Source organism: Delphinapterus leucas, chromosome 2, assembly GCF_059928025.1.
Source record: "Delphinapterus leucas isolate spDelLeu-1000000601 "Yukka" chromosome 2, BTC_Dleu_Yukka2, whole genome shotgun sequence".
In the NCBI taxonomy this organism is placed as follows: Eukaryota; Metazoa; Chordata; class Mammalia; order Artiodactyla; family Monodontidae; genus Delphinapterus; species Delphinapterus leucas.
In genome coordinates, this window is record NC_143130.1 from 102,996,352 (window position 1) to 103,022,250 (window position 25,899).

General features: G+C 36.3%; 1 protein-coding gene across 6 annotated transcripts in view; it reads left to right on the forward strand.

Annotated features, from left to right (window-relative positions):
* AQR (aquarius intron-binding spliceosomal factor) overlaps positions 1-25,899 on the forward strand; it is a 138,105-nt gene that overhangs the window by 28,976 nt on the left and 83,230 nt on the right. For all 6 annotated transcript variants that reach the window (XR_016392136.1, XM_030762878.2, XM_022587531.2 and 3 more), the window contains 9 exons: positions 571-684; positions 2,376-2,479; positions 8,119-8,221; positions 10,773-10,893; positions 13,878-14,019; positions 17,133-17,311; positions 20,726-20,893; positions 22,271-22,440; positions 23,998-24,239. Coding sequence is in view for 5 of the 6 variants with exons in the window: in XM_030762878.2 (XP_030618738.2) it covers positions 571-684; positions 2,376-2,479; positions 8,119-8,221; positions 10,773-10,893; positions 13,878-14,019; positions 17,133-17,311; positions 20,726-20,893; positions 22,271-22,440; positions 23,998-24,239 (1,343 nt within the window). In the remaining variant the exon portion in view is untranslated. The remainder of the gene's footprint in view (positions 1-570; positions 685-2,375; positions 2,480-8,118; positions 8,222-10,772; positions 10,894-13,877; positions 14,020-17,132; positions 17,312-20,725; positions 20,894-22,270; positions 22,441-23,997; positions 24,240-25,899) is intronic.

Consider the following 25,899-nt stretch of genomic DNA (forward strand, 5'->3'; position numbering starts at 1 on the left):
CTGCCAGCACAGGGGGAAAGCAGGCCTTCTTAAAGCACCAGGAACTAAGCCAAAGAAAGCTTGATGGTTATGGAGACGGAAGAGAGGAATGAATAGCTTAGCTTTTCCCACCTTGCTGTTTTTTCTAATAGAAGTATAGAGAAGAGTATCTCTAATTGTGAATTGCAAAACCCTCATCAGAAAATTTTAAGTGGCATAAGACCTCAGGAGTTCCCTCTAATGGTATAGTTCTACATAGATAGATTTTTTTTTCCATTAAAATATTGACTTTCTTTGATTAGTTCCTTAATGTCTCTTTAGTATTGGGATTGCAGTTGAAGTTCTTTCCTGTAGAAGTAGACCATGTGTATGAAATAGACGTAACAGTTTGTTCACAAGGCATATACTTTATGCTCACATAAATAAAACACATTTGTATATGTGCTGAAATGTTGGTTGCAGTGTTTACATTCCAAAGCTTTTCAGTACCTCTAAGAAGGTATGTGGATTTTATTATTTTTAATACTGTCGTATTTTTGCTTTCTTGGTCTCATGTTTACACAGTTTATTAATTTAAATGTATCCTTTCAGCTTTTGGACATGCTTAAGTTCTATACTGGTTTTGAGATTAATGATCAGACTGGAAATGCTCTGACAGAGAATGAGATGACTACGATTCACTATGATAGAATTACTTCTCTACAGGTAATTGAAATGCATTATAGCCTTTGCGTCTGCTCCATGAAGTTGAGTCATAAATAATTTAGGTTTTATGTAGTACAGATAGGAAAGGTACTAATTTAATAGTGTGTTCATCTTGAATTTTTAAAATATTGCTAATTCTGATGGATTCATGAAAAAGAATGCTTTCTTTTATAGTTCTCAATCTTGAGACTCAGTATATTGATATTTGACACTCAAAAAATATTAGTTACTGGGCCAGTTTAGTGTGTTTAAGTATCAGTTTTATTTTATGAAAGGGTATTTCAACTTGACAAAGTATGTGTAAGTGCTTTGTACGTTTTAAAGATAAACACATGTAATGGGACTGAAATTTACCAATGCAGCTCAGATGTGCCCCAAAAGTACCTTTGTTACTATTACTGAGCACATTTTGCTCTTGAACTCAGTTTTGTCTGGTGGCAGCTTTTATTTCTCAATTTAAAGTAATTCAGTTCTTTACATTTTAAAGAGTCTTTTTTTGGGTGAAGACTCAGCCAAACTTAAGTTCAAATTGTCTTTCATATTCAGCTCAGACATGTTTTCCTGCTTTTCTCAGAACATTAGTGTTTTTGTCCTTCTGCCTCTGCCCTTGAAGTGACCACAGTGGGTGTGGTGTGTGGCTGTTCTCTTGGCCACCAGCAAGGCACAATGACTGCGCCCTTGGAGCTTGGTTGTCAGCCTACTGACAAGGCCCCAGCCCTTGTTCTTTTTTTTTTTTTTTTTTGCGGTACGCGGGCCTCTCACCGTTGTGGCCTCTGCCATTGTGCAGGCTCAGCGGCCATGGCTCACGGGCCCAGCCGCTCTGCGGCATGTGGGATCTTCCAAGACCGGGGCACGAACCCGTGTCCCCTGCATCGGCAGACGGACTCTCAACCGCTGCGCCACCAGGGAAGCCCCCCAGCCCTTGTTCTTGATGGTGCTGGAGTCCTCCTGGGAGCTGACTCGCCTTCATTTCCTAGCTCAGGCAGCTCACTTTCAGGCTTGGTTTCATTTTGCCATTGCCTGTAGTTGTTTCATGGCAGACTCATCGATAACCTTTGCAACCTTCTGTGTCATCCAGTACAGAGCACATGAAAACTTGTGGATCTTCCCAGTGCCACATGAGCATTATGGAGGACTAAGAATGTTATTTCACACACACTTAATCAAATCAGCATGATGCTGCTCTTTCTGTTTCCTTGCAGCTTACCCCACGTAGGTTGGAGGTGTTACCCTGCGAGGTTCTCTCTTTCCAGAGTTCCAAAGTAAAGCAGGGCACAAGCACACTGTTGCTGTAGGCCTCTCCCTTGAGATACATCTTCATTGGGACTTGCCCTTGAGACTTTCTTATGGTTTTGTTAGGCCAATTCTTGATCATAAAGTGTTTTGTTTTGTTCTTTCTCTTCTCCTGTCAGTGAAGCTGGCCTTCCTGGCTATTTTCCTTTATATTCAAAATACAGTTTTAGAAATCAGAAACTGAACATTGATTCTTTGTACTCTCCGGCTAGAACAATTCTGGTTTTTTTCCCCATTGTATCTAATGCTTTTGAATAAGGCAGAGGTCACATATGAGAAGCATATAAGAAAGAGAATTGCATTAATTAAAAAAAATTTTTTTTCCATTATGCAGTATATAAGTTGTAATTTATTAATATGTAGGCATTAATTAATTAATTAATTCTGTTCTTTTCTAGAGAGCTGCTTTTGCACATTTCCCTGAACTCTATGATTTTGCCCTCTCAAATGTTGCAGAAGTAGATACTCGGGAATCCTTGATCAAGTTTTTTGGACCCCTTAGGTAAGGCAATATGAAAGGACAACTGAATTTTAATTTTCTTTTTTGGTTTTAGTTATTTTTGCACTACTTTAGGTGATGTTACTTGTTGCACTACTGTTTATTGACAACTAGAACTAGTGCTTCTCTCTAGCATTTGTTATCTTTGAGTCACTTAAATATAATTATACATCTTCTCTTTATTTTGGTAAAATTTTTATTTTTCGTAACTTATATATTTTTCCTAGATCTCAAATTTTTTTAGAGTAGAATATAAGCTGGTATCCCATCAGTCGTAAACAACATACAACAGAAACCAGTAAATGTTCATCCTATGTGATATTAGAGGTTAGGCATAAGTAAAATTTTGCATGTTTAAAATTTATTAAATTGTAATGTTCTCTGGCATCTCTGTTAAGTATACTTTTTTGAAAATAGCAATAATAGCATACATTTATTTACTTTGTGATAGGTACTCTACTAGTATATAAATAAGTTAATTCTCAAAATATTCATGTGAGAGGAGTAGGTACCATTTTACATATAAGGTAGCCGAGGCACAGAAGAGTTGAGTACTTTGCCTAAGTCACACAGCAAGTAAGTGTCAAAGATAGGATTTTTTTTTAATATAAATTTATTTTATTTTATCTTTGGCTTCGTTGGGTCTTCGTTGCTGCACGCGGGCTTTCTCTAGTTGCTTCGAGTGAGGGCTACTCTTCATCGCAGTGCACAGGCTTCTCATTGCGGTGGCTTCTCGTCACGGAGCATGGGCTCTAGACACACGGGCTTCAGTAGTTGTGCCACACGGACTCAGTAGTTGTGGCTCATGGACCCTAGAGCGCAGGCTCAGTAGTTGTGGTGCCTGGACTTAGTTGCTCCGCGGCATGTGGGATCTTCCTGGACCAGGGCTGGAACCCGTGTCCCCTGCATTGGCAGGCGGGTTCTTAAGCACTGTGCCAACAGGGAAGCCCCAAAGATAGGATTTGAACCTAGGTAGTCTGACTTCTGAGCTCTAATTATTTTTTTTGAGGTATAATTGACATAAAACATTATATTAGTCTCAGGTGTATAACACAATGATTTAATATTTGTATTTATTGTGAAATTGATCACCACGAGTCTAGGTAGCATTTATCTCCATATATATAGAACTTTTTGGTCTTGTGGTGAGAACATCTAAGATCTACTTTCTTTGCAACTTGCAAATATGCAGTACACTATTACTAATTATAGTCACCATGCTATACAATTACATACCCATGACTTATTTATTTTACAACTGGAAGTTTGTACATTTTGATCTCCTTTACCGTTTCACCCACCTTTGCCTCGGGCAACCACCAATCTGTTCCCTGTTTCTGTAAGCTTGGTTTTTTTTTGGGGGGGAAGGGTTGTTTTAAAATTCCACATATAAGTGACTCATTAAATTCCACATATAAGTGACCCATACAGTATTTGTCTTTCTCTTTCTGACTTATTTCAGTTAGCATAATGGCCTTAGGGTCCATCCATGTTGTTGCAAATGGCAAGATTTCATTCTTTTTTATTCTGAGCCCTAACTTTTGACCACTGTGCTCTGTTATCTCCTCATTTTCCTTAACTCTGGGGAGAATTTATGTGTAGTTAATTGGCTATTTAAACTGAAGCAAACTGAGATTGGTCTGGTCATTCATTTTCATATGAGGATATGTAATAACTTACAGTAACACACATGTCTACTTCCTTCTTTTAAATAATGGCATTGAGTTCTGTTGAACAGGTCTACCATACTTTTTTTTTTTTTTTTTTTGCGGTACGCAGGCCTCTCACCATCGTGGCCTCTCCCGTTGCGGAGCACAGGCTCCTGACGCGCAGGCTCAGCGGCCATGGCTCACGGGCCCAGCCGCTCCGCGGCATGTGGGATCTTCCAAGACGGGGCACGAACCCGTGTCCCCTGCATCAGCAGGCGGACTCTCAACCACTGCGCCACCAGGGAAGCCCTACCATACTATTTTTTAATCACTCACCTATTGACGGATCTTTAATTTAAAATTTTTTGACTATAACAAACAATTAGGCAATGAACATTCTTTTTACTTCTATTTTTTAAATTTTAGTACTGATTCCCAGAAGCAGAATGGCTGACTCAAAGGGATTATGTGTTTAAATTTTGTTAAATATTGCTAAATTATCTTCCCAAAAAATGCCAATTATACACTTACATCAATAGTGTTTGAAGATTTATTTCTTTCCCTTCCAACACTAGGTAAATTAGTTTTTCATTTTTGCCAATCCAAGGACAAAAAGATTCTCATTGTTTTACTTGCATTCTGTGATTGTATGTTACTTTCTGATTGTTATCCTTTGCTATTTTGTATTCCATTGTTTGTCATTTTATTGATTTTTTTAAATAAGGAACATTTATATTATATATCCAGGAACCTGGATATTATTATTTTGTCTAGTTCTGTTGCAATTATTTTGTCTCAGTTTCTCCCTTTTAAACTTTGTTTATGGTATATTTTGTTATTACAGATGTTTTAAATTTTTAATCACATCTTTCAGTCTTCTTTTTAATAACAATAACAAATGTTTTATTTTATTTATTTATTTAATTAATTTATTTATTTTGTGGTACGCGGGCCTCTCACTGTTGTGGCCTCTCCCGCTGCGGAGCACAGGCTCCGGACGTGCAGGCTCAGCGGCCATGGCTCACGGGCCCAGCCGCTCCGCGGCATGTGGGATCTTCCCGATTTGGGGCACGAACCTGTGTCCCCTGCATCGGCAGGCAGACTCTCAACCACTGCACCACCAGGGAAGCCCACAAATGTTTTATTTAGAAGGCCTTCTTCACCAAAAGATTACAAAAAATATTATATTTTTTAAGCACTTTTGTAGATTTTTTTTCTTACATTTAATAGCTGTATAGTCTGTCCAGGGAATTTATTTTTGTCCATAGAGCTCCTTTATACTCTTACAAATCATTGAGGATCACAAAGAACTTTTTTAATGTGGATTATAGCCATTATATTTACTACATTAGAAATTAAAAGTAGAGGAATTTTAAATATTTAATTTATTTTAAAAATCAAGTAAAATCCATTGTATATTTCATACATATTGTTAATGAAAAATATATACTCCATAATGAAAAAAAGAATACATAGTGAGAAGAGTAGCATTGTTTTACAGTTTTGCGTATCTTTTTAATGTCTGGCTTAATGAAAGACAGTTGGATTTGCAGATCTGTTGTTGGTTTCAGTTTGTTTTAAGATGTTATTTTGCCTGAAGTAAATGAAGATAATCCACTCTTACACAGAGGGAAGTTTATTTTAAAAGCTTTTTCATATTTAGGAATATTATTCTTTGATACATATCAAAACTTGACAGTTGATAGATTTCTTGAAAGTTTCGTTGTGGTATCTGAAACCATGTTAAGGAAGTCTGTGCAATTAAAGTGAATTGATTTTAAAAATGGAGAGATACACCTTGTTCATGGATGAGAGGACTCAGTTAAGGTGTGGATTCTGCCCAATTTGATCTATAGATATAATTCAGTTCCAGTCAGAGTCCCAGCAGGATATTTGATAGAAACTGGCAAGCTTATTCTAAAACTCATATGGAAAGGCAAAGGAATTAGAATAGTCAAGACCATTTTGAAAAAGAACAAAATTGGAGAATTTCCACTACCTAATTTCAAGACTTACTCTAAAGTTAAAGTAATCAAGACATTGTGGTATTGAAAACAGTGTATACATTATAGATCACTGGAACAGGGTCAAGTTCAGAAATAGACCACACGTATACAGTTAGTTGGGTTTTGACTAAGGTGCCAAGGCATCTCAGTGGAAAAGAGATAATTTCAGCAGTGGTACTGGACAGCCATATGCAAAGTATGAAACTTGACCCATTCCTCACATCTGATACAAAAATTAACTCAAAATGAATCGTAGACCTAAATATCAAAATTAAAACGTAGGAAATATAGGAGAAAATCTCTGTGATTGTGCTTTCTGCAAAGATTTCTGTAGACACCAGGGCACCGTCTTTAAAGGAAACAACTGATAAATTGAACTTCTTCAAAATTAAAAATTTCTATTTGAAAGACATTGTTAAGAGAATGAAAGACAAGCCGAAAACTGGGAGAAAATATTGGCTAAATACATATCTGATGATGGACTGGTATCTGGAAGTCTCAGAACTCAATTATAAGAAGACATCTTAATAAAAAAATGGCTATAGATTTGAACAGATACTTCACCAAAGAAGATATATAGATTTCAATAAGCCTATAGAAAGATGCCTAACATCATTAGTCATTAGGAAAAGCAAATTTAAATCATAATGAGATATCATTATGTACCTATTAGAATTATTTATAAAAACAACGGTGTATTAACTCTTGACCGGTATGTGGAGCAACTGGAATTCTCATACATTGCTGATGAGAATTCACAATGGTAGTGCCACTTTGGAAAAATTTGATAGTTTCTTGCAGAAACATGTGCTTACCGTGTGATCTAGTGTTCTCACAGACATACCCAAGAGAAATGGAAACTTACATTCATAGAAAAATCTGTACAGAAATATATATAGTGGCTTTATTTATAGTTGTCAAAAACTGGAATATATAAATATGCTTCAACTGTTGAGTAAATAAACACATTGTGAAATATCCATATAATGGAATATTACTCAGCAATAAAAAGGAACCAACTACAGATACACACAACAGTGTGGGTGAATCTCAAATGTATTATGCTGAGTGAAAGCAGCTAGCGTCAAAAGGCTACATAATGTATGATTCCATTTCTTTGACGTTCTGGAAAAAGCAAATTTATAGAGATTGAAAACACATTAGTGGTTACCAGGGACAGGGATAGAGAGTTTGAGGGGCTTTGGGGGGTAATGAAACTGTATTTGAGTGGTTGAAAGCTGTCAGGTAAGTAGTGGCAAATGCAAGTTTTTCAAAATTTCAGTTTTTCACTCTGAAATTCAAATTTTATCTTTGGCAACATATACTGTCAATTATTTTCCTTGAAGTTAGGTTTATTTTGTTCAGATTTTTTGCTGTTATTCAACTCTGAATAACTAGTTTGTCAGTCGTTCTGACAAACATTCTTTTTACACAAGTAAAAATTGTGTGCAAAATGTGTACTTCCCACTCTGACACACAGATTTTTTAAAAAACAGATACTCAAGTCCAAATTTAATAACCTTAATAATTTTTTACTCTTTCATCAAGGACATTTTTAAACAAAACTGGTGGGGGTTTGTTTGTTTGTTTTAATAACTGTGTCACAGTGAGGAATGCTGTGACCACTTATTGTACTGGTTGGTGACACTGCCTTGATCCATGCCACCAGTTTTACCCATTATCGCACTGTCCCTGTATATGTAAAGACAGTGAGAAAAAAACTTAGTAATGTCTTGGTATTAATATGAAAAAGTATTGTCCTTGTAGCTTCCCTGAAACAATCTTGGGGACCATGAGAAGTTTGCAGAAGACAATTTGAGAATTCTGTATTAGGGGTTTAACTCTTTGCTGATTTCATATATTTGTTGCTTGTGTCATAGGATTATATTTTCTACGTAAAAATTTTTAAGCCATCTGTAAAATTATGTTTCAAAAATGAATTAAATTGTAATAAAATATTCTGATCTGAATATTCTTTATTCTGCAGTTCAAATACACTCCACCAGGTGGCATCATACCTCTGCTTGTTACCAACTCTTCCTAAAGGTGAAGACACGACTTTTGATAAAGAATTTCTTCTAGAATTGTTGGTAAATATTAATGTTCTTTGAATTTTGCATGTGGTTTTCCCTACTTTTTTGAATCATTCTTAAAGATGTAGGTTGGTACAGATTTTTTTCTGGGCTAAAAAATTGGTAGGTAATGCCTGCTTGTTTGGGAACTATATCATCATTTGATTTTGTCAGATTTCTTTTTCATCTCTTAGATTTCTTTTTTCAAGTCTCTTACCTCTTAAAACTGCTTTATAGCATGGATTTGTTCCATCAGATATTTACGAGCAACATCTGTGTCAGGCACTGGATTCAAGCACTGGGGATACAGAGATGGCCGACACTGTTCCTGCCTTTAAGAGATCACAGTTATACTTACACACACACATACACACACACACACACACACACACACACACACAGATATCTATCTATTTATCTGTTTATTTTTAAGTTATTATTTAAATATAGTACCTTGAATATTAAGCCATACCTTTATCACTAGAGAGCTCAGGAATGTTTAAAAATAGAAAAAGTTATTACCGACTTAGTGATTTAAGAATTCTAAGGGATTTCTCAAGCATTTTGGGAAATGAGTATTAGTTTGAGCATCAGCTCTTAAACTAATACTTTTTTGTGTGAGGTTTTATTTTTTTTAGTACAGTTTCAGGTTCATAGCAAAACTGAAGGGAAGGGATATACTTTATTTTTTAAACTTCCGTGAGATATTTCATAAAGTGGATGAGTATTTAACCATACGCCCCTATGAATATCTAGGTTGTTTGCATGCTCACTAGTACAAATAATGATGCAGTCTTAATATATGCCTCTTTGTGCCCATATGTGGACATTTAGGAGAGGTACCCAGAAGTGAAATTATTTGATGTGCTTATTTAAAAGATAAAAGATGCAGCCAAACTGTCCTCCAAAAGCTGTATGTTCCCATCAACAGTGTACTAAAGTATGTCTCCTTAAGCTTTTTTCGGCATTGGATGCTGAGTCGCCTCAATTTTGCCAGTCTCATGGGTTAACAAAAAAAACTTGTTTTAATTTTTTGTTTGCTGACTGCTATAAGGTTGAGTTGTCTTTTATACGTTTCAGACATTTTTTATACCTATACAAATGTACACTGCATGGATTTGTAAATACATTTTTTTACACATATGGAACAATAATGGGCACGTGTTTTTGTAACATATTTCAAGCTAATACTTCTAATACAGGGTATAAAATACAGTTCCTTACTGTAGAGAGGAAGATAATATGCTTATTTTGGGGTAGTAACAGGAAACTATTTGTAGCAGGTGTTTTAAGCCTGGTGACAGGTGTTTAAGTGCCATTTGGAGAGAAATCCTTGGGAAGCATTTTAAATTAACTCAAGTATAGAAAATACTTTTTTATCGATATATTTACTTGCATGAAATGTATGTCTTGGGTCACTATCTTCCCCTTCCTTCTTACAAATCACTTTTTGTTGTCTCTGACTACAAGTGCTTTCTAAAAATTCCTTGTCCTGTTTTCTGATAATGTAAAATCTTCTCTGGTAAGTCAGGTTTTGGAGATTAATAATAAATCCTTACTATAGAAAGAAATGGGGACTTTTCCAGGAACTTTCTAATGGAAAATAGGTTTGAGTATAAAGTTGATCCTATCTATGCTTTTTAGGGTCTTATAGCTAAGATTTCATCCTTAAAATTTAAATAGTTACGTGAAAAGAAAACAGTTTTAAAAATTTATAGTGCTACAGCATTATCTTTCATTTCCTCCCCCTCTTAAAGGAGTTTTTCAGGCTTTGGAATCTTCTAATATCCAACCAAATATGATTTAAAAATTCAACTGCATATTGTTTAGACGATATCACACTGTCTTCTTTCCTAAAACAATACTATCTCTACTGAAAAGAATGTGACACATTTTTCAAATATATCATTATTTTGGCATCTCTTAATTAGGTAACAAACTTATTTCTGTATTTGAGGTAGATCACTGTAGTATTAACAATGGAGGGGTACATAGAGAACATCAAGTACAACTCTCTCGTTTTACAAAGAAGACTGAGGCCAAGTTATTAGTAAACTTATCCAGATTATTTAGCTAGTTAGTACAAGAATGAAAACTGTAACCTAGGACTTAGGGCTCCCATTTTTTTTTCTTACATTGGTGAATGCTGTGTTGCTGTGGGTTTTAAGGTCTTGGCATGTGCCAGACACTTTGACATTATTTTACAATATTCCACTTCATTTTCATAAGAAACCTAAGAAGGGAGTGACATTTTAATCTGCTTTACTGAAAAGGAAACTAAAATCAGGGAGTTTGAAGTAACTTGCCCAGCTTTCACATAGCCCATAAATTGAGGTGCTAGGTGTTGAACTCAGATCTGGCTGATTCCGAAGTCCATCACAATCAGTACCTCTTTCTTCTTTGATTTGTGGAGAACATGAAAAAAGGAAAAAAAAATCTCTTGTTAAGTGCTACAATAACTCAAAAGACATGAAACTTCTCATTCCATACTTTGTGTTGAATTTCTCCATAAATTATTTTGATTGAAAAAAGATACTTCTGACTTTCTTTCTAAACCTGTTTCCTTTAGGTATCTCGTCATGAGCGTCGAATTTCTCAGATTCAGCAGTTGAATCAGATGCCTTTGTATCCAACCGAGAAAATCATATGGGATGAAAATATTGTCCCAACTGAGTACTATTCTGGGGAAGGTATGGTAACGAAGTACAGTATTCAGATGTAACATGAAACTTAGTTTAGAATTCATCATATATAACTGAACATACTCCTATCTGCTATATACATTAGGGTAATTTTGTGGTACCCTCAAGTTCAACTTTAGAAGCTAGAAACTATTCAGTGTTGTGAATGCTTAACATTAAGGATTTTTATTAAATTTAAGCATTGCCTAATGAAATGTGTGTTTGTGTGTGTGTGTGTATCATCCTGTATAAAATGTGCCCGTAAAGCTGTGTGTTCAGGAGACCTAATAATACAAGAAGTGTAGCTTTCATTATGTCACTGTAGCAGGCTTTATTTGGTAGTGTTTTATTTTTCAAAGCCTTCTCTAGAGGCTCTTTTGAATTCCTTGTAGAGCCAGCTAATGACCTTCAAAAGAAAGACATTGTCATTAGTTAAGATAAACCCTTAGTTTTGATCCAGAGTAGTATTGCCTAGTATGTTCATCTACCTCTTTCAACAGATTTGTTTCTAAATGCTTATCCTCTAATGATGAGAATTTGCCACAATTGAGTATATGCCAAAGTGCATTCTGACACATTTTGAAGGCATATTTCAAAAAAAAATTTCTGGAAGTTTTTTGAACAGCAGTGTCATGATTAGTAGAGATGTGGCTATTTTAAAGAGATCACCAATATAGGTATTGGTATATTTATTTAAAAGAAAATTGTCTCTTCAGAGTCATATCCTAGAGCCATAATTCCAATAAACCCAGTGCACTAAAATTGTACTAGATTTCAGAATAATCAGTCTTCATATCTTTTTATATTCTGACAGTGATTAATGCATTGCTTTCTCACTTTTCTAATTTGTTCACACTAAAAGCATTTGTGATCATATATGTATGAATAACACTTAAGAATATTTTGTCTTTTCAATGAAAAGTTTGTGTCCTTGAAAATGTAAACAGTCTTATATCTAGCTTTTGGTACTATTCAGTGATGTTGGTCTGAGTTTAAAACATATTTTGCTTAGTATAAAGTGTTGCTTTTCTTTCGCTCCTGTGATTAATGAAGTTAAGTAAAAAGAATTACTTCTCAAAATTTGTCTTTGTACCTGTCTTGCCATGGTTCTTCACTGACCATGGGTGAAACTGTGCTTGTGGGGCTCTGTATTCAATGCTGTGAGATAGGCAAAGATCAAAGCCAATCCAGCACAATTATGCAAGCTGCTTCCAGCTCCCAAGGAGAGAAAATAAGTGTGAAATTGGGGCAGATATTTAAAAAATATAGTATAAGAATTGTAAAGAAAGTCTTTGTAAAGTGTTGCCTTTTTAAAACCTTTTTATTGTAAAATAAACACAAATATAGAAAGCCCACACAAAATAAAGATAGAGCTTTACTAATTATCTTAAGGGAAATACCCTAAAACTCTTATAATCACCTTGTCAGCTATCCCAGAATCCTCCTGTGTACCCCTTCCTACTTACTGCTTTCTCCCTCCACTGCAAAGTAACCATTTCTTGACTTTTATAGCAATCACTGTCTCACTATTTCTTCATAGTTTTATTACTCAGTTGTGCATCCCTAGACACCGTAGTCAGTCCTGTACATATTAAGATGCTTTTTATTTTACGGGTACCAACTGTAGCCCTTTCTTTTCTGTCTGTTGAAGACCCTGAGTTGTTTGATCTGTATAGTTTTCCACAGTCTAGATTTTTCTAATTGACTACTCACAGTACAGTTCAACATGTCCCTCTGCTCTTTATTTATTTTTTCTACAAATTGGCTTGATCAGGCAGAGGAATTCTCTCTTTGGCAAGATCCTTGGTGGTGGTGTATTCTTTCATCAAGAGGCACGTGATGTCTGGTTGTCTCTGTTTTTGTGATATTGCTGTTTAATACCTAGATTTGTTAATTCAGGGAGGGTTACAAAATAGTGATATGTTAATTTTTTTTTTTTTAATATAAGTATGCCATCAAAAGAGATGCTTTCAGCTTCTGGCTTGAAAGAAATTGAATTAGATTATAAGTCAGAGTTTACTAACAAATGATGTGAAATTTTTGTACATTGATGTTTCTTGCTTTTAGGTGCATTGTTTCTTTGGTGAGTGTGGATAGGGATGATGAAAATAATATGATTTGCTAGTAAAATGTGTTTGGGGGTTCTTTTTTTTTAAGATTTTTTTTGATGTGGACCATTTTTAAAGTCTTTATTGAATTTGTTACAATATTGCTTCTGTTTTATGTTTTGGTTCTTTGGCTGCGAGGCATGTGGGATCTTAGCTACCCGGTCAGGTATCAAACCCGCACCCCCTGCACTGGAAGGCGAAGTCTTAACCACTGGACCACCAGGGAAGTCCCTGGGGTTCTTCTTTTTTGACCTTTTTGATATTGGTGCTGAGTGCTTGGTTACTTATTATCCCAGGGAAATAGTGTTAGGTGAAGGTAATGGAAAGAATATGGTTCATTAATGTTGTCAGAGAAGGGAAATAACTCCAGGAATAACATACAATCAATGCCTTATCCTTAAAGGCTAGCAAAACGGCAAAGGTTCAGAGCACCATAGTGATCACTGAAGATAGAGTTGTGTAATGTAATATACTAATTCAGTTTTCTTGGTAAATTTGGTCATGGGCTATGTTTATAGTAGCATTATTTACTTTGAGATTTGCCAAATACAAATTAGGTGGTAAAGAAAGAATTTTTAAACTACTTGTGTTAGTTTTAAGTATCTTTAAATACTTTTTAGAAGCACTGTTTGCATATGAGTCATTGATGTGCAGATTACATGTATTAATGAAATTCATCCTTTATTCCCAGTCTTAATAGATGGCATTTGTTAACTTGGTTTCAGTTTCTGTGTGGAAATGAGAATACGACCTTATCAAATATGCTGTATTTTAGACACCATTAAACTAGATTCTTAACAAATTTGTGCTGCCTTGTTTTAATACATAAAGCAGATGTCTGATTAAAACAAATAATTCAAATATGGATGTTATTTTCCTTTTCAGGTTGTCTTGCTCTTCCCAAGTTGAATTTGCAGTTTTTGACTCTTCATGATTACCTCCTAAGGAACTTTAATCTCTTCCGCTTAGAATCAACTTACGAAATTAGGCAGGACATCGAGGATAGTGTCAGCAGAATGAAGCCATGGTTAGTAAATTGGTTCCACTTGCAATGAAGAGATGCAAACAGTGACTGACGTACTTCTGTCAGAAACCTCACATGTGTAATTAGAAATAATATATCTGTGGTGAAGATGCCCTTTAAAATATGAGATATTTACTCTGTGAGAAGTTCTTGAATGTGAGTTAGATATATCCAAAGTGCTAAAATAGAAAATATGTATCTGGGTCGTTGGAAGTGGGGCTGAGGGTAAGAGAAGAGAGGTCATTGTTCTGGGAAGTGGGGCGGGAGGGAGAAATGTAGGGGGGAGTAGGTTGGGCATTAGTAAAAGGGTAAAGAGGGAAGGGTATGGGCTGGCCAGCAGGCCTGTACTAGGCAGGGCAGTTTAAGTCCTGGGAGAAGCTTACGATAAAGGGGTATTCTATTACTCCAGCCGCTCTTGTGGCTGTCACCACTAGTCTCAGTCAGCCTCTCTAAAGGACCTGGCAGGAGATGAGGGGCATAGCTGAACATTGCACAGAGTGGAACATTGGAATATCTTCCCTTCCCTCCATCCATAGGTTGCCTTGAAGAGACTAAATCATCAGCATTTACTTTTAGGGCCTGTTGAGTAGGTTTCGTTATTTGAAGAACTTTTCTGCCTAAACTCAGCTTTCCACCTGCTAGCTTCTGTCTGGAACTCCTTTAGCTAAGAAAAGACTTTCATTCTGTTGTAGGCAGCTCTGCATTATAAGATTTATGAAGGTTCATTTTGCTTTTTAGACATGACTAACTTCGGGTAAATGCCCTTTGTTCACTATTTCATTCTAGGTATGAAATTATTGGAGATAAGTTATATATCACAGTTGACTGTAAATGAGTAAAATAATTCTGTAAAATGAATTTTCATTAAATTATTGTCACACCATGCATACATATGTACAATTATACTGCATTCTGTGTGAAAAGCTTAACATATTTTGAGTGTGAACTGATTCAGGTATCTTCCAGGCTTCTCTCCTTCCTAATTACAGAGAGCTGCATGGACACTGTGATTATGATGTTTTTTTCACTTCCATATTTTATTTCATACACAGTTCTAGTTTTTAATTAATTATTATGTGAAAAGTTATTCTGGGTGAGAGTCTAAAACACAACAGAGTATTTTTGACTTAATAATCAGTTGAGTCAGTGGGCAGGCTAGCGCTGTGCAATTTGTATACCCACTGGCTGATCGTCTCTGCCCACAGCTTTGCTGAAATTATTGCCCATTGTTTGGACCCCAGGGGAGTGCTTGATCAGAAAGCTGCCTTATAATTTATGGTTACCTTGCACTTATATGCTCAGACTCTGGACCTAATTTTGGTCATTTTGCAAAGTAGGGACTTAGCAACTAGCAGCTCAAGTAGAATTCATTTATATTTTACTTAAATGCCAAATAAAGCAGTAATACTTGGAGTTCTTATGGTTTATTAATAAAATATATATATTTTTTTCTTGTGTTACGCGGGCCTCTCACTGTTGTGGCCTCTCCTGTTGCGGAGCACAGGCTCCGGACACGCAGGCTCAGCAGCCATGGCTCACGGGCCCAGCCGCTCCACGGCATGTGGGATCTTCCTGGACTGGGGCACGAACCCGTGTCCCCTGCATTGGCAGGCAGACTCTCAATCCCTGCGCCACCAGGGAAGCCCCAATTTTTTAAAATTTACATTATTTTCTGCTAGTGGAAGAAAATGTTACGTTTTGGAGATAACTATTGATAATAAATTTTTCTAAATTTTCATTCCTAATTGCCCATTATTGGAAACTGTTAAAAATTATGAGATCTTAAGGGATAGGGCTTCCTTCTGTTTCATGTCTTGAAGGTGGAAAAGTAGCAGAGGCATTTTTACTTATTGTGTAGTTCTAATCATGTTTTTAGGCTACTGAAACTACTGAGCAGTGTAAAAGAGGATGTGCTTATGAGGATCAGAAATCTATACTCTTTTAATGCCTCATGTTGCAGGTAGATTTTATAAAGGAGGAAAGAATTGGGGAGAGTAGATTAGTGGTTGCTTGGGAGTAGGAAGGGTTGACTGCAAGTAGACAAGAGGGATCTTTTTAAAGTATGATGAAGATGTTCTAAAATTGGATTGTGGTGATGGATGCACAACTTTGTAAATTTACTAAAAGTTATTGTACATTTACAGTGAATGAATTTAATGGTATATGAACTATATTGCAATAAAGTTGTGAAAAATGGGGGAGGTGATAGAAAGTTATTACAAAAGCTTTTAGACACAAGGTAATGCCTTTTAGAAATTGTTTTAGTACTGACCAAGTCATTGGATTGCAGAACTTTTATTTTTAATCAGTTTCACTCTTTGATGTTATGAAGTTTTATAATTTTCTGTTATTTACAAAAGCCTTTACTTAGGATATAGGTTTTCTTTATCTTTGTAAGCGTGTCATTTTTGGCAGTACTTTACAATTTTGGAGTGTTGCTGCAGTTTTTGTATTACAGATTTCCCCAATACACTATTTAATGTAAAAGCTAAAGCACCAATATAAGAAGAAAGAATGAATATTTGCTTGTTGGTGGTTCTGGTTATTACAACTAGCTTGATGATTCCCCACACTGCCATCCATAGCAGTGTCTTTTCAGTGTTTTAAATATTGTGCCCTAAAGAAAGCATTTGCATAGATATTGTCATTTGCTTGTTTTTAATTTCTTAAGGTCTAGCTTGTTCTAAAAGATTTTTGAAGCAACTTATAGAAGTATTTATAGTACATAAGATAAAATGTAAACAGTTGAGGCTATCCTGATGAAGAGGGGAAGAGGGTAAGAATATAAAATAATACTGAATGTGCTGGATTATTTCATTCTTTGACAAAATGGCTCATCTCTTACGTACATAGAGTTATATGTTTTTCTGGGAATGTGGGGGACATTCCTCTACTTCCCTTTCTTTTGTGGGCCATGTTTGCCTGTTTCATCCTACCATATATACTTCCTAAATATTGAGACTTAGGGGGTTTTTTTAGTTTAGAAATAAGAGTTACTAATGTTAGGGCTTAAATACTAGCTAGCCACGTATTCTTAGTTACTAGTTTAACTTGTCCAAAGTTGAGCAAAAGTTGATCTTTGCTTGGGTAACCAGTCTTCTGCTTCTGGTTTCCAGGCAGTCTGAGTATGGCGGGGTGGTATTCGGTGGCTGGGCGCGAATGGCCCAGCCCATCGTGGCGTTCACCGTGGTGGAGGTTGCCAAACCCAGCATAGGCGAGAACTGGCCAACCCGGGTTCGCGCAGATGTCAGCATCCATCTGAACGTCAGAGACCACATCAGAGATGAGTGGGAAGGTAACTTTGCCTTTCAAGAAGTGGTCACCTTTTGCTGTTACAATTTATAGACTTTCACTTAGAGCATTAGCAAAGCACATTCACCAGATATTGCCCTTTTAAATTTATTAAATTTTATCTTTAAAATTTGTTTTAAAGAATGGCAATTGATTTATAGTTATTACTAGTAAAAATACCAAAGATCATACAAGAATAATTAAATACCTTCATACTCTAATAAAAAGCGTAAAATAGCACATATATCAGTGAAAATTGCAGTTGGCAGAGCTGAGAGGAGAGCATTTTAAATCATAAAATTTAGGAAGATAATGTTTATGAATTTATAGGATCACTATAAAAAGAATAAAATATTTGTGTTCACTAAAGAAAGGGGGGAACCCACATATAACTTGCACACATGCAAAGCAAGTAAGGAAAATTGGTATTTTTAAGAGATAAAAGCAGCCAAAGTAAAGTGAACAGGGATGCATACAATTTGTACCAAAGAGAAGAAGTCAGATAAAAAAAATCAGTGAAATCAAATGTATTCAAGGATAAATAATAATTGCAGGGAAGTTATTTTCCCTATTCTTTACTAAGCAAGATTTTAGGGATGGGAGTTATATGTCACAATTTTATTTAGAGGCAGATATGTTCTAAGTTACTAAGTCAAATGGAGTTAAAACATCAATACCACCTGTGCCAGAAATGGCATGTAAACTGATTTTTAATTGGCACTTTTGTATTTTTCTCCCAGCTGTCTGTGAGAGCTCTTGCTGTCCCATTATGAGAAACAGGAGCTGGTAGGTTTTATCTCCTTCTACCTTCTTGGCATGCCAGAAGGAAAGGGATAGTCCCTTAATGGATCAGTTTTCAGAAATTATTGCTCTCAATATAGCTGTTTATAACCATAGGGTCTGTATGATATATTTATCAAATAATTCTGAAGGAAGCCAGCAACAAAGCTGGCCAAATGTTTAACAAATGGCCACCATAGTTGGTATAGTTTGTGACAGATTGTTTTTTTGGCTCTTGTATCCTTCAGAATTGTTCAAATCTGGTGTATTACACATCTAGAATAATACATACCCTTATTATTGCTGAATTGTAAGAAAGTCATTCAGTTGCTGAAGAAGGTTTTACATTTATCTCCCCTTGGAGCTTAAGGAGGTATTAAAATAAACACTGTTTTACATAGTGGGTAATGAACTGAAATAACTTATTGGCCACCCCTAGAAGCAGTGATGGCTAGAAGTAAAACTTGAAGGAAAAAAAAGACCCTTTGTAGAAATGTATAGATGACAGATGACAAGCCTGCATTATAGTGTTAAGGAAAAAAAAGGATTTGTTACCCCAAACCCCTTACGAGTCTCTTACCTCCATTACTTTGGAGACTGGTAGTCAGAAGGCCATCAAATAGTCTTTTTTGTTTTTTTAAACATAGGCCTCTGGTAGATGAGAAATAGAATGGGTAGATTTTGATGGGCAAGATAGGGAACAACAGGGTATTGTGGGACAAGCAGTTCATCTGGGGCATGGTGGGGAGAAGAGTGTTTTCTGGGAGGCCAAAGCCAAAATGCAGGCCCTTTATTGATTCCAGATAGAGCAACCAAGTAAAAAGTGAGAGGGAGGTTCTGTAAATAGCAATGAACACTGTCCTGTAAAAACAGAAAATTTTTGAAGAATTTAAGCTAAATGCTGTAAAACATTGTTGTCCCTTCAAGAAGGTGTGAAGCTCAGGCCCTTATCTTCTCCCATCACCCCATTTAAAATTAACGAAACAGAATTAGTGAAACTGAAATGTTGGATCCTGCCCTAGAAGGCACAGCCAGGAGTAAATGCAAATGGTTGAAAGGAGAGTTCAGCTTATTGTAATACAGGTATTTTTAATGTGGATGTAAGACGTCCCACAGCATCCCTCTGTGATGCCAAAAGGTAACATTGGTAGGTATTAAATTACTTCTCAGGGCCACTTCTTTGGCTCTGAGACTGGGAAGTTTTAATGAGTTGTGCAGATCAGAAGTCGTATAGGTGGTACAACTCACATAGTAGATCATTTCCCCTTAGTTTTCATTGTTCTCCTGCTTCTTCGCATAGAATCTGTTGGGAAATAAACAATGAAGTCATAATTATGAATCAGTTACTATTTCTAGCACACTTAAACCCTATTCCATATTGAAACAAACCAGAATGGTGCGAATTAATACTATTAGCCACGCACTCACATGGCTGGTTTGATTTAGTTGTATCTCTTATTACCAAGGTTATGAGCAAGCAGACTGTTTAAATTTGCATTTATACTATACAATGACTAACAGAAGTGACTCGGGGGACTTCCCTGGTGGCACAGAGGTTAAGAATCCGCCTGCCAATGCAGGGGACACGGGTTCCAGCCCTGGTCCGGGAAGATCCCACATGCTGTGGAGCACCTAAGCCGGTGCATCACAACTACTGAGCCAGTGCTCTAGAGCCTGTGAACCACAACTACTGAGCCAGCGTGCCACAACTGCTGAAGCCCGTGTGCCTAGAGCCCGTGCTTTGCAACAGAGAGAGGCCACCACAATTAGAAGCCTGCAACGGAGAGTAGCCCCCCGCTCACTGCACCTAGCGAAAGCCCGTGTGCAGCAATGAAGACACAACACAGCCAAAAATAAATAAATAAATAAAACTAAAGTAAAAAATGAATCGGGGGGAAAAAATGAAGATTAAGTGGTGTAACATTATATGCTGTGTGGTCTAATTTTGTGTCCCTTGTCTTCCAGTGTGTATTTTTTAATAGAGCTGGGAATCCAGTTGAATCCATAATTTGAGCCAATGACTGAGAAACTACAGACTTTGGCACAAGTCTCCTATTTCTTGGCATTTGCTTATAAAAATTTCAGCATTTGCCAACTGAAGCAATATATATTCAGCTGCCTTCTCAAGATGCTATCTATAAACAGTGCTTTTGTGCCTTGATGAATTATTCTAGACTTGACCTCTTCTGGTGAAATACAATTAGACTGTTGTTGAAATGACACTGATGGACAATTTAAACTGATGTTCGAAACCTGCTAAATATGATATAGATGGATTACATGCCAACCATATTTTTGGTTACTTATTAAGAATGTTATAAATAAGAATGATGACAAGCATCCAGTTTTGGAGCTGTAGCGTGATCTGGAGGACTTATTCAGTAATGTATAAATGGCATAAAAGTTTCTAATTTTAATATAAAGAGAAATTTTTATTTAATTATTGCTGTCAAACATTGAGTATTGAAGGTTATAGGAAAACCCATAATTGTATTACAAAGCACGTATAATCATTGATCACCTCTGATATTTTAAATGTTTTATATACCTTTTCAAAAGATAAGAGGATGAGAATTTGCCAACAGGAGACAAAGCAATGTCATTCTAATAAGTGGAAATGTCTTTTGTGTTTTACTAGGACTTCGGAAGCATGATGTATGCTTTTTAATTACCGTACGTCCCACAAAACCTTATGGTACCAAGTTTGACCGGAGGAGACCTTTTGTTGAGCAGGTTGGCCTGGTTTATGTCAGAGGCTGTGAGGTCCAGGGCATGCTGGATGATAAAGGGCGTGTCATTGAAGACGGTATGGTGATCTGCATGTTCGAAAGAGTGTGTATACGTAATGATAAATGTCTTTGCCATTTTTCCTTTTTGTGTCCTAGGTGATTTTTTTTAGTTGTTTTATATACCAAATCAACACAAAGAATTATATATAAAAGTGTGTAGGGTACCTACGACCCAGTTTTAGAAATAAATAATATGGTTTCTAAACTTCTGTTTTAGATATTGGACAGGATCTTTTGGAATTGCCAATATTTAAAATTCTTCCTTATATGATACTTTACAATATTGCTTTTAAAAACCTCTAAACACCTCTTATAGTTGTTCAGTGATATATTTTTCTCATTTTTCCTTTCTAAGTTTTACTGATTTGATTCATGAGAGCAGTGGTTCTCAAATGGAAACAGCACTACCCTGTGTTTCAAAATACATGGTGGTATGTCACATGACTGGGGTAAAGGAAGGGGATGGTGAGCTCTTGGTGTTTGATGCACCAAGTCCAGGATGCACCAAGTCCGGGATGTTGAGTACCTTAGCAGAACCGTCTTCTAGAAGGGACTGCCCTGCCCAAGATGCCAGCATTACCCTATTTAGAAACACAGTTTGATTTCTTAGACTTAACTGATTGTTTTTTGAAATTCTTTCTTTTGTTGTCCTGACTTTTTTGATAATACTTACTATTAAATTATAACTGCATCTATGTTCAGTGCTTATTTTACAATTTGTTTATGAAGCTTCTCTCAGAACTTGAATCAGCTTCTACTACCTGTGATTTCAAGATCGAATCATTGCTAAGGGGCTGAAAATTAGGCTACTCTTATCACTAGAATAAAAGAAAAAGGAGAAGAGAATGGAGGACAGGTAGAATAAACATAAGGCCACATCCTGGGACCAGAGTTGGAGGTCTAAGGCAAAAAGAAAGGAGAGAGGGCATAGGGGCAAGAAAAAGCATCTGAGCTTTCAGCCACTAGTATATGAAATTTCCTGTTATACTAGTGATGTTACACATGGAATATGGAAGGACAAAAAGAGTAATCAGCTGAGTACCTACTATATGTAAGGCGATAGGAGGAGCTATGAGTAACTGACACAAGTAAAGTTCTTTGACCTCTAAGGATCCTATTCTAGTTGAGGGCATACACAAATAATTGCAATTCATGGCATTGCACCATAAACATCACATGACTGTCTGGGAAGAAATAGTGACAGTTTAGAGAAAGGAGAAAATATTTTCAGCTTGGAACTCAAAATGGATGAGTGGAAGGCATTCTAGTTGGGGGAATTGCTGGAGTTAAATCTGGACACTTTACTCATCATTTCTAGAAAAGGAGTTCTGCTAACTTACTATGATATTTGAAAAGTATATATTTCATTTAATAAACTTTAAAAAAATGTCTAGGACCTGAACCCAGACCCAATCTTAGAGGAGAATCAAGGACATTTAGAGTGTTTTTGGATCCAAACCAGTATCAACAAGATATGACCAATACAATACAAAATGGAGCAGAAGATGTGTATGAAACTTTCAATATAATAATGCGGAGAAAACCGAAGGAAAATAACTTTAAGGTAATCTGGGGGCTATAAACTAAAAGTAGTATTTCATAATTTGAATAACTTTTAAGACATAAATATGTAGATCCTACGTTAAAAAAGATTTGTTAAAATAACGATCACTGCTTGTGTTTAGATTCTAAACAAATCTCTTAAATTCTTAACATATAGATTAAATATAAAAACTTAAGTAAATTTATTTGCTAAATCTTACTTTGTCTTTTGATGAGTTTGGAAACTTAAAATATAAATTAATCCAGGTGTTATTTTAAAAATCAGCCTCCCTTCTTGCTTTTCGTATATTAGATACTCAGTTTATGCTTCAGTCTGAGATGAAGAAAACTGCTTGTTTGTTTACTGAGACTTCTTTTTTAAATCAAATGTAGGTGTATTTTCAAAGTACTTTAGGAGTACAAATGTGGAACCTCAGGGTTCTAAATTACTGTGATATTTTGTATTTATACTTTACTCATTAGTGGGAAAAGGGAAGTTTGGGGGCTAGAGAGTTTTACCTTTATAATAACTTTATGGAGAGAAAAGGAGTTTTAGTAAGGAAGAATTTGGAAGTATTATTTGAAACTATACTATAAAACTTAAACATTGAGCAGTTCTAGCATTTGATAACACTAGCTTTTGCACAAATGCCTTTCTTTTCTCTCTCCCCCAAAATAGTGCTTCTTATACATTATCACTTTATTACCATTTTTAAAAAAAGAAAATCTCATATACAAAGGAATTTATTTTCTATCTCACACTCCACATCCAATCCATCAATCAGTCTAATTACCTTACCACCTCCACTGATGCCATGTGCAAGACACCTTCATCTCTCACATGCCTGCTTCTCTTCTTGACTGCTCCTCCCCTTATATTATTCTCCACATAGTGACTGAATGTGAATTATACCTTGGTACCTCTGTTCACACTCTTTAGTGGTCTCCCATCACAGTAGAAAGTTGTTACCATAATCCAAAAGTCCCATTATTATCTGTCCTCTGGCTGCCTCTCCAACACCATCTTCTAACACTTTTTCCTTATTCACTCCATGCCAGTCACACTGACCCTTTTGCTCCTCTTTCATAATGCAGGCTTCTGTACATGGTATTTCCGCTTACCTAGACAGTCTTCTCCCAGGTATCTACATGGTTTTTCCTTTCACTTTACATGGGCAGCTCTGTTTAATTTCTAAGAGGAAGCATTTTTTTAAGGGTTTGTTCTATAATGGTCTATAATTATAGACCACATCAGGTCTATAATGTGTAGACCTGATCAGATTTTCATCCTGCTCAACAGAAGTCAAGTGGTAAACTCGTCTATGACATTCTGTCTAAACGAACTACTAATGGATAAACTGTTCTTGCTGAGTTTGGTCTTTTGTTTAACTCAGTGTATGGTATCAGCTGAAAATATAGCTGTTGATTCACTCTAGCCAAGCACCTGTCAGCAGAAAATAGCTTCTTGCCCTGAAACACTCAGGAATTCTGGTTAGTGCAGCCAGCTTGGCATTCCACTGAAGTGCAAATGTTTGAGATGTCTTCTTCACAAAATCCGTTTTTGTCCTCTTACTGACAGGCTGTGCTGGAGACTATTCGGAACCTGATGAATACTGATTGTGTGGTACCTGACTGGCTGCATGACATCATTTTAGGTTATGGGGATCCAAGTAGTGCACATTATTCCAAAATGCCCAATCAGATCGCCACCCTTGATTTCAATGATACATTTTTCTCCATTGAGCATTTAAAAACCAGCTTTCCTGGTCATAATGTTAAAGTAACTGTGGATGACCCAGCTCTACAGATACCCCCTTTCAGGTAAAGTCAAAACTGGATATACTCCTTTTAAGCTTTCTGTAGTCAGTCTGAGTTAGGCCATCAGGACTGTAGCTAAAGTAAGTTTTGAGTATCATATCTGGATTATGTTTGGGTAGTCTTTACCCTCACCATATAATCACTGGGATAAATTTATTTCTAATTCTTTGTGTAGTAGCTATTTTAAGACCACAGTAAAAGTAGCCTCATGTCTTACAAGGGTTCAGTAAATGCTTTTTGTCTGAAGAGTACTATATAAATGTAGCTGTAGCATTTGACTGAAGAAATATGTGCTAATTAATAATACACATAGCCATGTGATTTTGAACTTTCTTTTGTTTTAGGAAAAAATTCTCTTTTTTTCTTTTAACCCTGATTGCTTTTACAAATTTTAAATATTCATAATATAGTTATACTCAAAGTTAAAGGAGCTTTGGTTTAATTTGAGTAGAAAAAGAACAAAGTACCTGAAGTGCTGATTGCTTCATGAATTCTGTCATATGGATTAGTGGCGAAGCACTAAGTATACCTTGGTGGTAGCAGAGGACTTAATTACTTTCTTAGTTGCAAATTAGAATGTTTTTAATTAACTGTTATATATAAATATAATAATTCTGCATATTAAAAGCATGTATGCTTTATAACTCCCAAACCTAGTCTTCCTCTGTACTTTCCTCATCTTGTTAATGGCAAAATCATCTTGAAATCTCAGCAGTGCTTTTTTGGGTTTTTTTTTGTTTTTGCGATACGCGGGCCTCTCACCGTTGTGGCCTCTCCTGTTGCGGAGCACAGGCTCCGGGCGCGCAGGCTCAGTGGCCATGGCTCACGGGCCCAGCCGCTCCGTGGCATGTTGGATCCTCCCAGACTGGGGCACGAACCCGTGCCCCCTGCATCGGCAGGCGGACTCTCAACCACTGCGCCACCAGGGAAGCCCAACACTTCAGTCTTTATAATGGCAATGTCTTTGCTCCCTCTGTCTCCTTGCTTAAACCCATTACATGCCTTACTGCTAGAGTCATTCCATTGTCTAACAGTTTAATTTTAGGGTATTCATCAACTTCCTCAGGTACCTATGGGAAGTTGCCTGCTGAGGTATCCCTGACCCCAGGCTAAGAACTTCTGCCTTAAAGGCTTGATATTCCAAAGGTGTCAGAACAAGGCTCCCGCCTTTCTCTCTAGCCCTTATTTTCTCTATTGTATCCTACACTTCAGCAGAACTGGCTACTTCTTTCTTCCTGGAATGTCTATTGAAATTCATTTTAGATGCCACCTTTCCCATAAAGCCTTTTCTGATTAAATGAAGGACAGTGTGTAAGGCACTTTACAGTGCATGTGCCGTAAGCATATAAATTTTCTTTTGTAAACATGCTAAGTGAAAGAAGCCAGACAGAAGAAAACAAATATTGTATGCTTCCATTTACATGAAATGTCCAGAATAGGACAGTATAAAGACAGACTGATTGCCAGAGGCTGGGTTTAGGTTGGAATACAGAGTGACTACTTAATTGCATGGGTTTTCCTTTGGACTGATTAAAATATCCTGGCATTAGAGAGTAGTGATGACTATACAACATTGTATAAAACCCATTGAATTGAACCTTTAAAATGGTAAATTTTATATTATGTGAATATTACCCCAATTAAAAAATAGTTAATTATTTCC